Here is a 13,185-nt window from a genome sequence, read left to right on the forward strand (position 1 = left end):
GAGGATCTTTTCTCTGTCCCTGTAATTCAGGATCCTCGCGATGATCGGTCTTGGCGGGGCCCCCGGCCGGGGTTTCCTCATTAGGGCGCGGTGCACCCTCTCCACCGTAAATCCCTGCGAAAGATTCCCAGCTCCGATCCCCTGTAGGATCATATTTCCAACATAGTTTGTGGGGTCTTGGCCTTCTTCCCCCTCCGGAAGGTCAACCACGCGAATGTTGTTCCTCCTTGCCCTTCCTTCCGCCTCTTCCACACGATTTTCCAGGTTGGTGACCTGTTGTTTTAAGACATGAATCTCCTTCGCATTGCTCGTGCTAACATCGGTATTCATCTTCACCTCACTTTCCATACCGCTGGTCCTTTCTGCAAGTGCCCTAACATCTTGACGTAGCAGGGTGAGTTCCGTACCTACAGCATCGATCTTATTCTCTAGAGCTGTGCGTAGGTCCGCCATTGCCAAGTCCCATTTAGCACTCAGTCCCGTTATACCCTCCAGGATCTGGTGCTTGTCCCCTTCGGGGGCGTCTTCCGCAAGGGTCACGACCATGCTCTGCACCGATGTTTGAGGGGGTCCGTTGCATTTTCGTGAAAGTCTCCATCGTGGGTTGCTTAGTCTTGGATCTCAACCCTTTCGCCGACATGGCGCTCCCTCCACTCCTGTACGCCTCCGCCTTAGTGCAGCTGTTGCACTGTCCTCGGTCCGACAATGGTCTGGCTTCCAGGTCTTTTGATTCGCATTCGAGATGGCTCTTCGAATTGTCTTACGGATGGGATATGGCCTCACACTCCCCATTCAACTTCCGTAGGCCTCGTCGCCCAAGCATCCAATGTTCTCTCCTCCTGCGGTCAGATCGCCGAGGCTCCATTAGCGTATGCCAGGCCGGGCGCTCTCATGGTGCTAGTTCGAACACTCCGCCATATCTCCCTATTGTACTATTCCTCCAGGCAATTTACCGCAGCCATGTCCTGCAGTTCCGGGGAATCCGTTTCATTTCTTCTCGGAGGCCTCTCCTTTGTTAGCCGCCATCTTGGTGCCGAAGCGGCCACACAGTTGCACTAACAAAAACATGTATATCTCACGATTCCCGGGGACTATGAACTTGTCCAGCGAACTTCACTTGGCGTGCGGCTTCCGACGCCTGATCCCCAAAGTTCTAGGCGCTCGTTGCAGTTTCAACAGGTAACTTTGGCAAAAATAGAGTCGGATCATCAGGAGCTCCTCGCGCAGCACGTCCTATACCATAGCCAGTTAGCCACGCCCCCCGAGGGTCTTCACCAAGTTAATGGTAGTAGTGACAGCGCACCTCAGGAGAGGGGGGGGAATTCACGTCGACCCCTACCTGGACAATTGGTTGATCAGGGCACATTCTGCCTAACGAGCACTGGTTCATCTGAAATTGTCATGATGCCTACCCCCGGGCATCCGGCTCAAGCACATCAGCCCCGGGAGCAGGCATCCAGGTATTTAATAAAACCCCAGCAGCCCCGGCTGGGGGCTGTCTGGGTTCAGTCCTGGCACCATAGGCGCCAGGCTCATAGACTTTACTTACCTCATGCAGACCATGCTGCAAATGAATCCAAGCTAACGTGAGGCCTGGATGGGACTATTTTTCTACAGGGACTATTTTTTACTCTGGTGTGGTTCTAGGGACTTCTTACCTGGAACTACTTTGGAGGCTATTTAAACCACGCCCGAACAGCAGCACATGCTTCGTGTTATTCTGCATCCAGCAGCGTAACGCTCACCGTGCCTGCAGTCAGCATCCAGTCTTCAGCCACGCCCGTCTCGAATCCAGAGCTCCTAGCAATAGAAGAAAGAAGAAGGAAAGGTTAGAAAACAGATATTATTTCAATCCTTACCTGAATTCCGGATCCATCACGTCTTCAAACTTGAAAAGGACATTATTCTACACGCGTCGCATCGCCAGCTGCAGCGCCACGCCATACTCACCAGTCCTCACAGCATCTTTCGATCCGGCGCAGCCTCCATCATTTTCTCCGCCGAATTCCACCATCTAGGGGACAAAAGAAACATAAGGTGAGTTGAGAGAGCCAACAAATACGACCTCTCAACCATAGACTTACCTGATTAACAACCAGAGGCATTATTCTGTAACAAACCGCAACTTCTTAGGCCGCACCTGCAAGGAGAGAAACCAGCAATTTAAACACACGCATCTTTTGCCGGACAGTGTTGGGTAATACAGACTCTTACCTCAACACCATCAGCTGCCACAAGACAATCTTCCCTTGGACCCAGCTGCAACACAAGAAAGGAATGTACAAGAGTGAACATCGGACATATTGAACTCTTTGAACTTTATACTTACGGGTTCTCGCCTGGAACCTCGGAGTCAATATTCATCCGGAACTCTTCCAACGCCCTCAAACCAGTGAAGTAACTGGTATCTACGCGCCCCTGCATTCCACGCAGGATGGAGAGCTCATCATTTACAAACATAAGGTGAGCTTACAGAAAGTGAATATCGGTGGTGATTAGTGGGGAGAACAGTAGGGTGCCATTAGTAAAATCCACGTGTGGCTGGATCCCTTTTTCCACTTGCAGGAGAATATTTCTACGGGTCAAGCAGACGAGATTAGGCGGTCCAGTCCAGTCTGTTATCTCTGCACTACGCTTCACGTTGGAGGAGGTCGCAGCTGTCCGGGTCCGATCGACGCCCCTGTGGGAGCCAGGTGAGCGTAACAGAAAGTCACCTGCCACTTCCTCCACAGACTGTTCCTCCAACATATTCCTCATCGCCCTCCCATCCTACCCCTCTGTAGATTTTCCGGGTTATTGCCACTTCAACTTTCGCAAGGCTGATACCTGACTACCGACACAATCTACACAGTAGAGCAAGAGGGGGAAAAAACAGAACTATGGCCAACATGCGCTGCACGTGCTACTTGTATACCGATGACGTCACCCTCGATGGAGGCCTTCGAGGGACCATCGACTCGACGACCTCGATGCACGGCGCCCTCTGCCGAGAAGAAATTTCTAAAGCAGCCAAAGCTGGATGGAATACATCTAAGATGAGGAATACTTTGGAGGAACATCCAATCGAAAAAACATTACCAGTTGGTAAGTAACTTGTTCTTCTCTGTGAGGCCTTCATTCATTGTATTACTGCAGTTTGTGTGCCCTTGTCCCTCTCCCACCCCCAGGAGGTGCCCCATCTCCTCTTTCTTACAACCGTAGGTAGAAGGTGCACCCCCCTATCTGGTGCTGAAGTAGCATCTTTAATACTTTCCCCCCCTTCGATCTTTCAATCGACTTCTCCTTCCCACTAATTTCCTTACCCCTTTCCTTGTGCACCCAGTTCATGTACCCGTATAGGTATTCTCCAAACACCAGTATCTTTTTCCCATCTGGTGAGCATTTGACCCAAAGTGCCTCGTAGTTTGGGCGCTGCAAAAATGAACTCTGCATCATTCTCACTCTCATTCGCGCTTGGAGGCTAACTCTTTACCAAGCTCAATCTTGTTTTCCATCATTATGAACTGTGCTTTCCTTTAGTGGCATTTGCACTGGCCGATGACCCACCAACCGACAAAGATGGCAAAAGTGTCACAAAGAGCACAGAGACAGTTATTTTGAACATTGCTGCCAGCCATTCTGAAACCCGTCCAAATAACCAGTCAAGCCAGGTGTTTGACATGGTATTGTGCGTCTCTTTTATCATTCTTTCATGTATTGTTCGGATCTCCTTGACAGCTTCCATGAGTACCCCATTGGCAGCATCGTTAGCTGGTATTGCTTTGCAGCACATGCTCCTGATCTTGTGGCGCACACCGCCCTTCATTGCAGTCATAAGTTCCAACACATAACGATTCTGTAGGGCCATCCGTCGCAAAGCCCGGAGCTGCTCTTGCACTGCATTCCTTCCTTTTTCAGTAGCATTTGCCAAGATGAGCAGCTCGTAATGTGTTATTTGATGTTACGTCACATTAGTGGGTGTTGCACCCCTGGCAGCAGGAGCGAGCTAAAAAACAGACTCCTCCTTGAGTCTCATGTGGTGGGATTGTGTCTAAGCTCTTGATGGATTCTGCTGATATGTAATTGCTTCCTCCTCGTTATCTTCGGTTGTTCATCTCGTATTTCTATTGGCTCTTTTGCTTAATGGTCAATGTTTGAGCGGATAGCCCCTTGATCAGCATCGAATCTGCATGGGGCCCCACCAATGCAGGGCTATGGAGGGTCAGAAGTTCACACACTCCCGCCAATCTGTTGGTTGGTGGGTGTATGCTTTTGTCCCACAGGTCCACCATTCGCCCATCACTGCCGCTGTCCCTTTCTTGCAACACCGCTTTGCTCGTCCTCCCGCAGCCAGTGTTCATGCCCAGCGCCACCGTCCTTTTTGCGATGAAACAGAGTACTGTGTGAGCGGTTTTATGTAAACTGGACGATTGGCGATGTTTTTCATCTATCCATGTTAAAGCATGTACATTGGCATTCCATATTCTCCTACATCCAGCATCTATTTGCTGCACCATTTTCTTTTCAAACCCCACTAGCTCTTCTGCACGGTACTGTACCATCCCACTTTTCCATTGTGGTTCACCGAGCCTGTATTCACATTAAGGGCCTGGTGTGCCACCATGGTATAATCATGCCCTGTGTTGTGAGCAATGACTACCCGATTTCCCCCTCTTTGCCCCTTCAGTGTTATACTCCAATATGTACTTAGTAGCTTCTCCCTGGACCATGCTTTCTAGTTGCATATAGTTGTCTGCGTACACTTCCTCCCCCTCATCTATCCATTTCCCTTCTACAGTGTTCCCCCTGGGACAGCCCCCTTGTTTTGCACAGGGACATATGCATCAGACATAGCCCTTCCTCTATTGTTACTTCTTGTGGCAGGAATTGTTTTGGTGTCCCTGCAAGGTGTGCGATGGGTGAGCACACATAGCATGCGTCATTGGTGCTCCCTCGCCCCACCCTCTTTATACCATACATTTTCAGATGCAAGGTCTCCTCCCTCCCCAGTTGCACTATAGAATTCTTCAGTACTTCTTTTGCTGCGTGTTTCCCCTTCCACCATTAGGCGGAGTACCCATACTAGCCCTATGCATTGGGCCAGAAGAGGAAGAGAAGTCAATGGTTGGAAGATGGAACAATCCAACCCCTGTTATATTTGCATCAAGTATGAAGATGAGGAACGCTCTGATGAGGAAGATGCTCCTTTTGGGTTGCAATATGGGACACCCAATGTGCCCGCGTGTTTTATATCGGAGGAGTCCAGAATTAAGGATTTATGACAATTTACAGTCTGCAAGTGGAGTGGATACTTTACCCCAACCTGAGCCTGGCGAATATGCAGACGGTTCATACGGGCAACTCATGTCCAAAGTTGTAGAGTACATGGGATGGAGTAGACCGCCTCTCCCTTATGAACAAGATGATCTAGCTAATATTTTGGAGAAGGGTCCTCATGGCATTACATAAAATGGTGGCTAGAAATTGGGGAAACTCTGGAAGCCAATCCGGCAGTTAATAAGAATCTGACCAAAAATACCACCCCTCCAGTAGTGACCCAGACTACCTGTCGAAACATCCCGCTCCAGAGAGTCTGGTGGTGCAGGCGGCTACAGCTACTTCAAAACAGGCAGCGTACCCTACCATCCCTCCTGATGGGGACGACAAGCGTGTTGATGGATGGGCGAGAAAGGTATTTTCTGCAGGGAGCATGGCACTGAAATCTGCCAACTGCACTTGTGCCCTAGCAAAATTTTCGTATACTCTGTGGGATTGCATATCCATGGCGGCAGGGCACATTTCCGAGGGAGAAGAAAGGGATGACTTTCTAGCTATTGTCAGGGACAGCAACGAAGCCAATTGTGAATCCCTTCAATCAGGACTGGATACTGCAGATAGCATCCGCAGATCCATGGCTACCAGCACTGTCAGCAGATTTATGTGGTTGAGGAAGTCTGGGTTTGCACCAGATGTGCAGTCTAGACTTCTGAACATACCTTTTTAACGGGGTCTGATCTTTTTGGCAGCAAGGCTGACGAGAGCCTTGAGAAGTTGCAAACCTTGAAGGCGGCAGCCAAATGTTTAGGCGCTGCTGTTAGGCCACCACAGCATTTTCGACCTAGTGGACAAACCTGGAGGGGTAGATCTTTTTGCTACTACTCCTCATTTGGAAGGGCAAGAGGAATGACGGGTCAAAGAGGCCAGAGAAGATTTCCTCGTGGTGGAGGAGATAGAGTTGCTAAACCAGCTCAAGCAGCAGCCTCCTTGCCATCAGCTTCTGCAGCAGACGCCACAATACCACTCTTGAGGTCTTGCGTCACAGTTCACCAGTGGGGGGGGGGAGACTGTCTCTGCATCTAGATGAATGGCAAGATGTTACTTCAGATGCTTGGATCTCTGGAAACAGTAGCCCACGGTTACTGCCTTCCTTTTTTTTTAAAAAGACCTCCGAATAATCCACCGGAGAACTGCTCTTTGATGGTTCCGTATCTGCTCCTTGTGCAGGAAGTTTTAGCCCTGCTAGAGAAAGGTGCTATAGAATCGGCTCCTGTAGCATAGAGGAACAAGCGATGGTACTCCCCATTTTTTTTATTCCCATGAAGGACGGAGGACTGAGACCAATCTTGGACTTGGGATACTTGAACAAGTTCCTCAGAAAGGACAAGTTCAAGATGGTCACACTTTCTCAGACCATTCAGGCCCTCCAACTTCAGGATTGGTTGGTGTCATTAGACCTTCAGGATGCTTATTTTCATGTGCCAATCCATTTCAAGCACAGAAAATACCTTAGGTTTGCACTTGGCTGTTCTCATTATCAATTTCTAGTTCTGCTATTCGGGCTGACGTCTGCCCTGAGGGTGTTCACCAAACTTATGGCTGTGGTGGCAGCGAGTCTCAGGAGAACGGGGGGTGGGGGGATCAACCCTTACCTGGACAATTGACTGATCAGGGCGTGTTCTTCAGAACAAGTCTTGGATCATCTCAAAGACACCTGCCGCTCTCTCCACAGATTGGGGTTTTCCCTCAATTACAAGAAGTCCCACATGACACCAACAGCTTCAGTACATCAGAGCTGTACTAGACACATCCTTGGGAAAGAGCTCGCCACGCAAGGTGAGGGCACTAGACATTCTTCAGATGGTTACCAAATTCAGAGTGTCCAAAGTCTTCCAGCCTTCGATTTTCTTTTTTTTTTTGTGTTTGCTTGGCCTCATGGCATCCTGCGTTTTTCTTTCTGGTGCCAGAGGCCTGCCTGAGAATGAGATCCCTTCACCACTGGGCTCTAAGAACACAATGGTCCCAGCTTTCAGGAAAGTTGTTGGAGCTATTTCAGATTCCAACCAAGGTCTCGCAGGATCTTCTGTGGTGGACCTGCGAGGAAAATATTCGGAAGGGAGAACCTTTTTGGCAACCATGGCTGTAGATTACAGTAGTGACGGAGGCCTCACTCACGGGGGGGGGGGGAGGCGGGAGGCCATGCCAACGACTGGACAGTTAGCGGTCGCTGGTCTCAATCTGAGTCCAAACTGCACATCAACCTTTTGGAGCTGCGGGCACTCAGAGTAGCGCTGAAGGCCTTCCTGCCCTCTGTACGGGGAAAGAATGTCCTGATAATGACGGACAACACAGTGGCCATGTACTACCTCAACAAGAGAGGTGTAGGGTCACTATCACTGAGCAGAGGCGCAATGCAGCTCTGGTACTGGATAATTCAAAAAGGAATCGCCCTATCAGCAGTTCACCTAGCCGGAGAGAAGAACACGGCGGCGGAAGCTCTGAGCAGGCAGAGCAGTCTCCCACTAGTGGGATCTGGCTCAGGAAGTCCTTCAAGAGATCTTCACCCTTTGGGGATCCCTGCAAGTGGATCTGTTTGCGATTGGGGTCAACCGGAAGTGCAAAAGTACTGCTCCAGGGACTTTCCTCAAAGAGGAGCTTTAGGAGACGCGTTTGTGGTGGACTGGGAGTTTCCACTCTGTACGCTTTTCCTCGAGTCCCTGTCATACCTCATGTAATAAGGAGGTTGAGAACATTCAGGAAACACATGATCTAATTGCCCCAGATTGGGCCAAGATAATGTGGTACCCAGACCTTCTGAACCTCCAAAATGTCTTCAAAAAGAGAGGACCTTCTTTCGCCAGAGGGGGGGCTTGGGTTCTGCATCCAGAGGTCAACAATCTCAACCTTCACGCTTGGTTACTTAAAAGCTGAGCTATAAGGATTGGGACCTCCCAGAGGACGTTATGGAGGTGTTGCTTTCGTCAAGAAGACCAGCAACAAAATATTGGTACAGTTGCCATTGGAACAAGTTCTGCAACTGGTGCAAGGAGAAGAATGTAGATCCTTTTCTGTGCAAGACAACTGATGTTTTATCCTTCCTTCTATACTTTGCCAATGTGGGGCTCCAGATTGGTACCATTAAAGGCTACCTGGTGGCGCTGTCCATTTTTAAGTGCTCGTCAGAGGAATGTTCTTATTTCAAAATCCGGCATGCTAAATCTGCCCTCTTTTTACAGTAGAATTGACTCTGCCAAATCAAGCTCTAAAGATCTCTTCTCAATCCTTAAAGAATTTGAGGGAAAAAAACATCTGTAAACGAGCACCCAACAAAGATGCTGCCTGGTGTGAATTGATTCATGAGGAATTCTCCTCCAAAATCTCTGGCCATCAACAAGCTGTTCTAGCCAATCAGCTTTCCTTACCCACAGACACGATCGTGCCGCCACCCCCACTCCAATCCCCTTGCCACCAAAAACTCAAAATGCTTTGCTCAATTCAAATTCAGACAATGCTCCGAAGCCCAAATTTCTAAGATGGTGGCCCACCTTCAACCCACTGATTGCCAAGGAGATTGCTGTTCCCCGAACATCTTCAAGGACTGCATGTCAGTTCTGGCTCTGTGGGTCACCAAACTGGTCAATTTATCTTTTGCGGAAAGTTGTGTCTGTACATCTCTCAAACAAGCCTGGATCACTCCGCTTTTGAAAAATAGTAATCTGGACTCCTATATTCCCAAACACTGCCGCCCATAACCAACGTTCCCTTTCTGCTCAAAATCTTGGACCGGGTAGCTGACTTACAATTCCAAGAATTTCTTGAATGCAACAACATCCTCACTCCACGGCAGTCTGGCTTCAGAGCCAAGCATGGCACAGAAACTGCCATGCTGAATCTCAAAGCTAATCTGGCTAGTATTATCGATCATGGTCAACCCACCATTCTCATGTTCTTGGATCTCTCTGCAGCAGTCGACCTGGTCGATCACGCCTTGCTTGTGACTAGGCTAAAGGGTCACACGCACTGCACGGATTCCGCTGCCTGATGGATCTCCTCCTTTCTTGGACCTAGGTCTCCCAGAGTGGCCGTTGATGGCACCTGTTCCACTCCCTCGGCAATCACCTGTGGGGACCCACAGGGGTCCTGTATGTGCCCCGCCGTGTTTAATGTTTACGTTATACCCCTGCTTGATCTCCTGGACAATCTGGGTGTCTGGTATACCGACTACGCCGAAGACAACCAGGTTTGTCCTGAAATTGTCAGGCATTTATGCTCAGGAAGCGCAATCAATCAATTTAATCTATGACGCCATCCAGACTTGGATGATGGCCAATTCTCCTGCCCTCAACAGAGGCAAAACAGAACTGATCATGGCCTCCCCCCGGCGACTCAAACTACACACGGACTACAAGATCTTACATCGCGGACAGTAGAATCCCTGTCACCAGTAGTGTCAAGACCCTCGCAGTCATTCTTGATGCTGAGCTGTCCATGAAACCCCATGTTGCCCATGTCTGTGCTTCCTGTGGGTACATCACCAAACTAAATATATTCGCCCTTTCATCTCCTTCAGCAACCTCTTCTTCTTTCTTGCTACCGCCCTTGTTATTTCCCGCTTGGACTACTGCAATAGTCTGCTACATCTCAGGCCAATATTTAAGCACTGCAGATGGTCCAAAAAAGCTGTCGGGGCAATACATGGCATGTCTCGGACAGAGCATGTCTCCAAGGCTAGAAGAGGGCTCCATTGGCTCCCCATTCATCAAGTGACGCACACATTTCTTATCCTGACGCACAAATTCCAGAACCATGGAGCACTTCAATACCTCGTGGCTCGCCTCAAGGACGCCTGCCCCACTGATGACTTGAAGAAATTCTCTCGTCAGTTGTTGTTTACCACACTGATTACTGATAGTTCTCTAGCCAGACAGCTAGTGTGGCTCTGGTGCAAAGGATCTGAAATCCCATACAATGATTAAACAGGCAGCCTAAGGGACTGCATTGAGTATGTTGGCAGGCGAACTGCTGCAGCATCCCTTAAGGTGTGCTAGAATTGGTTGTAGTCCTGAGATGGCTTCCCATGGCTATAGTCTCCATCAGTCATTTACTCACCAAGTCTCAACCGCTGCTTCTTCTCAGAAATTCTTCCATCCAGTCCGCTCAGAATGTTTCACTTGCAACAATGTTGGAAATGGTAGTCCAAGTTTGAGCTCGTCCCCGTGTAGCATTGAGGACTGTACCATTCCTAAACTGCCCAACCTTTTACATATTGAACAGTTAAACCACAGGAATCAGGTTACCTCCTAATTCTAGTAGGATAGCATATACATTATGTGGATGTTCTTCCGTTGCCTTTTTATCCTATACATATTTTAAAATTCAGTGCATTTTACCATTAGCTGTGGCATACCACGTGGGGTGTTTAGCTCGGAGGATATTACATGAGTCTTTTATCACTACATCAAATTGCCATCTCGTCATTCCAATATATATTTACATTAATTTGATATTCAGTAATAATATTGAAGCCTGTGCAAATGCTGCCCTCCTACCACTGGCTGTGTACTCTCTCTCGCTGGGGATCTTCCTTGACCACAGATTTACATATGGGGGAGCTGTACACCCATATGTCTGCCACCAGGTAGTGGAGCCACACTGGTAGCGCAAATGGGTTTGTGCAGGCAAACCAGGTGACTTGGAAGCACACTGAAACTGTGTGTCTCTCACAGGGCACCATTGAAAATCTCGTCCCTGATGAAGCTTTTGTTGAAGTTTCATCAGTGAATTGTCTGGTAAATCGTGTCATGGAAAATGGAAAGTACTTGTGCCCATGCACAAGAAACGCAGGACTTGCATGTATAATTTCTCGTCCTGAAGATCATGTCCACTTTTTAGCCTCCCCGTGTGCTGTCCTTCCACTGAGAATGCCCATACTCATTTGAGTATCAAACACTCAAAGGGGTGGTGATTTAATGTCACTTCGTTTGGAGAGTCAGAAATCATTAGTCATGGAAAAAGTTGTTGAAGGTACTTGGTTTCTCTGATATTTTACAACCGTGTTGTTGTCTAAGGATATTTCCTTGCTGTTGCTTGCTAGACGTGCCTCCTTGACATGTATGTCGCCTTCATGGAATGTGCTTCTAATTTCAGGTTGTTTGAGGAGTCTGCAGAGAGCATTCACCTTTTGTCTGATCAGCTTCCTGCTCCAGGTAATTTTTACTGTTCACTTAAACTATTGTGGCTCCTAAATTAGACTTTTAGATTGGTTGGCTAAAGCTGCCACTCTAAGATGTTGCAGATTATTTTCACTGAATGCTCCTTCTACAGACATGAATTGATGTGACTGTTCTTTCTGATGAATGTTTTAGCATGTGCTAGTGTTGGACAGGTGTGGTCGGGAAGTCCTGACCCTGCTCTTGATCTTTTTCTTGAGTTGAAAACGGCTATTAATCTGGGACATTCCTGTGCTCAGCCCAGCATGTCCTTCTTTGGCCTTTCTCTTTGCATTAAAACCCTTTCACGCACCACAGACCCAAAAACCTCATGCACCCCAACAAACCATCCATCCATGGTGAAAGATTGTTGTGGACTAGTTAACATTTGTTTATCTTTTTCTCAAGCATGTTTCTGAGAGCTGTGCTTGTGAGTGAAAATATCGGAAACAAAAACAAGCTCATTCGCACAGGATACAGCATATCCAACCATATAATCCGCACACCAGCAAACACACACTACAAACCACCTTTTAAACTTGACCAGTATCTAGATTCTTTTGATCGTTGTAGCTCTCTTTTGCTTTTATATCCTTTTTATTTCATTTCAATCTCTTCATCACTTAGGTTCTAATAGATGAACACTAAGTAAACAGAAGAACTCGGGGTGCCCAAGGGAAAAGTCCAAAGTGATTAGAACTATAGAAATGAATGAAAAAATGGCTTGAAATGGTGAAGCCTGTGATACTTCATAATGCAGGCTTAATTTACGAAAGAGAGCATCACTTTCCACTCGATTGTCCTTTGTCTACTCCCCAAGGCCAACATTTTTTTGCCTGCTGTTGGACACTGGCCCTTCACAATCCAGACCCCCAACCACCTCTGAGAGATGGCCATGTTATTTACATGTACAGTGTATTCTGCCGCTGCTGGGTTTAAACCACGCTATATAATTGGTGAAGGAAATGAAGTAACAACTCAACTCGGCTTTATATCATTACACTGGACATTCATTCCTTGAACCCCAGAGTACCAGAAAAAACCTTAACCGGTCATTAAAGGTATAATATAAAGCAATAACTATATGGCTCCCGTAGATCTTTTTGTAGTGCACCAAGATGCTTCTCATAAAGAAATTTTCAATTCAGGGGGAAATTGTATAAGCACGTTGAGGGTAAGGCATTGTTGGCTCACTACCTGGCTAATTTGTATGCCTCTCATTTTGGTTATTCACAATAAATGCACTTGAACTTCTTTAAATGTATTATACATTTAAAGAAGTTCAAGTGCATTTATTGTGAATAACCAAAATGAGAGGCATACAAATTAGCCAGGTAGTGAGCCAACAATGCCGTGTGAGGGAAGAGGGGTGAAGTGTTTTCGGCATGCTCCTCACTTGAGAACTGGCATTAGGGGCAGGGAGATTGTGTCGGACGCAACATGCTTGACAGAGGAGAAATTTACACTGGGGCAGCTTGATTATTGTAACTTGCTTCAGGCAAGTCTTCACTTCTCTTGTACTGAGGCTGCCGAATCCCGCACCACCAATGACCTAATACTGCCTGACGTTTCCCAGCATCTTCAATCTGTCACCGCTGCCGAATCGCACTGCGTTGTCAGATCATGTACTTGTCGCACCGTGACTCGACATTCGTGCTGTAAAACCCATACTCTTGGTTCAGCACCGAAAGCCTGCAAAGCAGGACAAAAAGGTACCGAT

The 13,185-nt window shown here is 47.8% G+C and overlaps 1 protein-coding gene across 2 annotated transcripts in view; it reads left to right on the plus strand.

Moving 5' to 3' along the window:
* The window catches only part of MTBP (MDM2 binding protein), a 701,292-nt gene that overhangs the window by 73,697 nt on the left and 614,410 nt on the right, over nt 1-13,185 (plus strand). For both annotated transcript variants that reach the window (XM_069621563.1, XM_069621564.1), the window contains exon 5: nt 11,404-11,462. In XM_069621563.1, coding sequence (XP_069477664.1) covers nt 11,404-11,462 — 59 coding nt within the window. The remainder of the gene's footprint in view (nt 1-11,403; nt 11,463-13,185) is intronic.

Source organism: Ambystoma mexicanum, chromosome 5q (assembly GCF_040938575.1).
Source record: "Ambystoma mexicanum isolate Mex_15411 chromosome 5q, UKY_AmexF1_1, whole genome shotgun sequence".
In the NCBI taxonomy this organism is placed as follows: Eukaryota; Metazoa; Chordata; class Amphibia; order Caudata; family Ambystomatidae; genus Ambystoma; species Ambystoma mexicanum.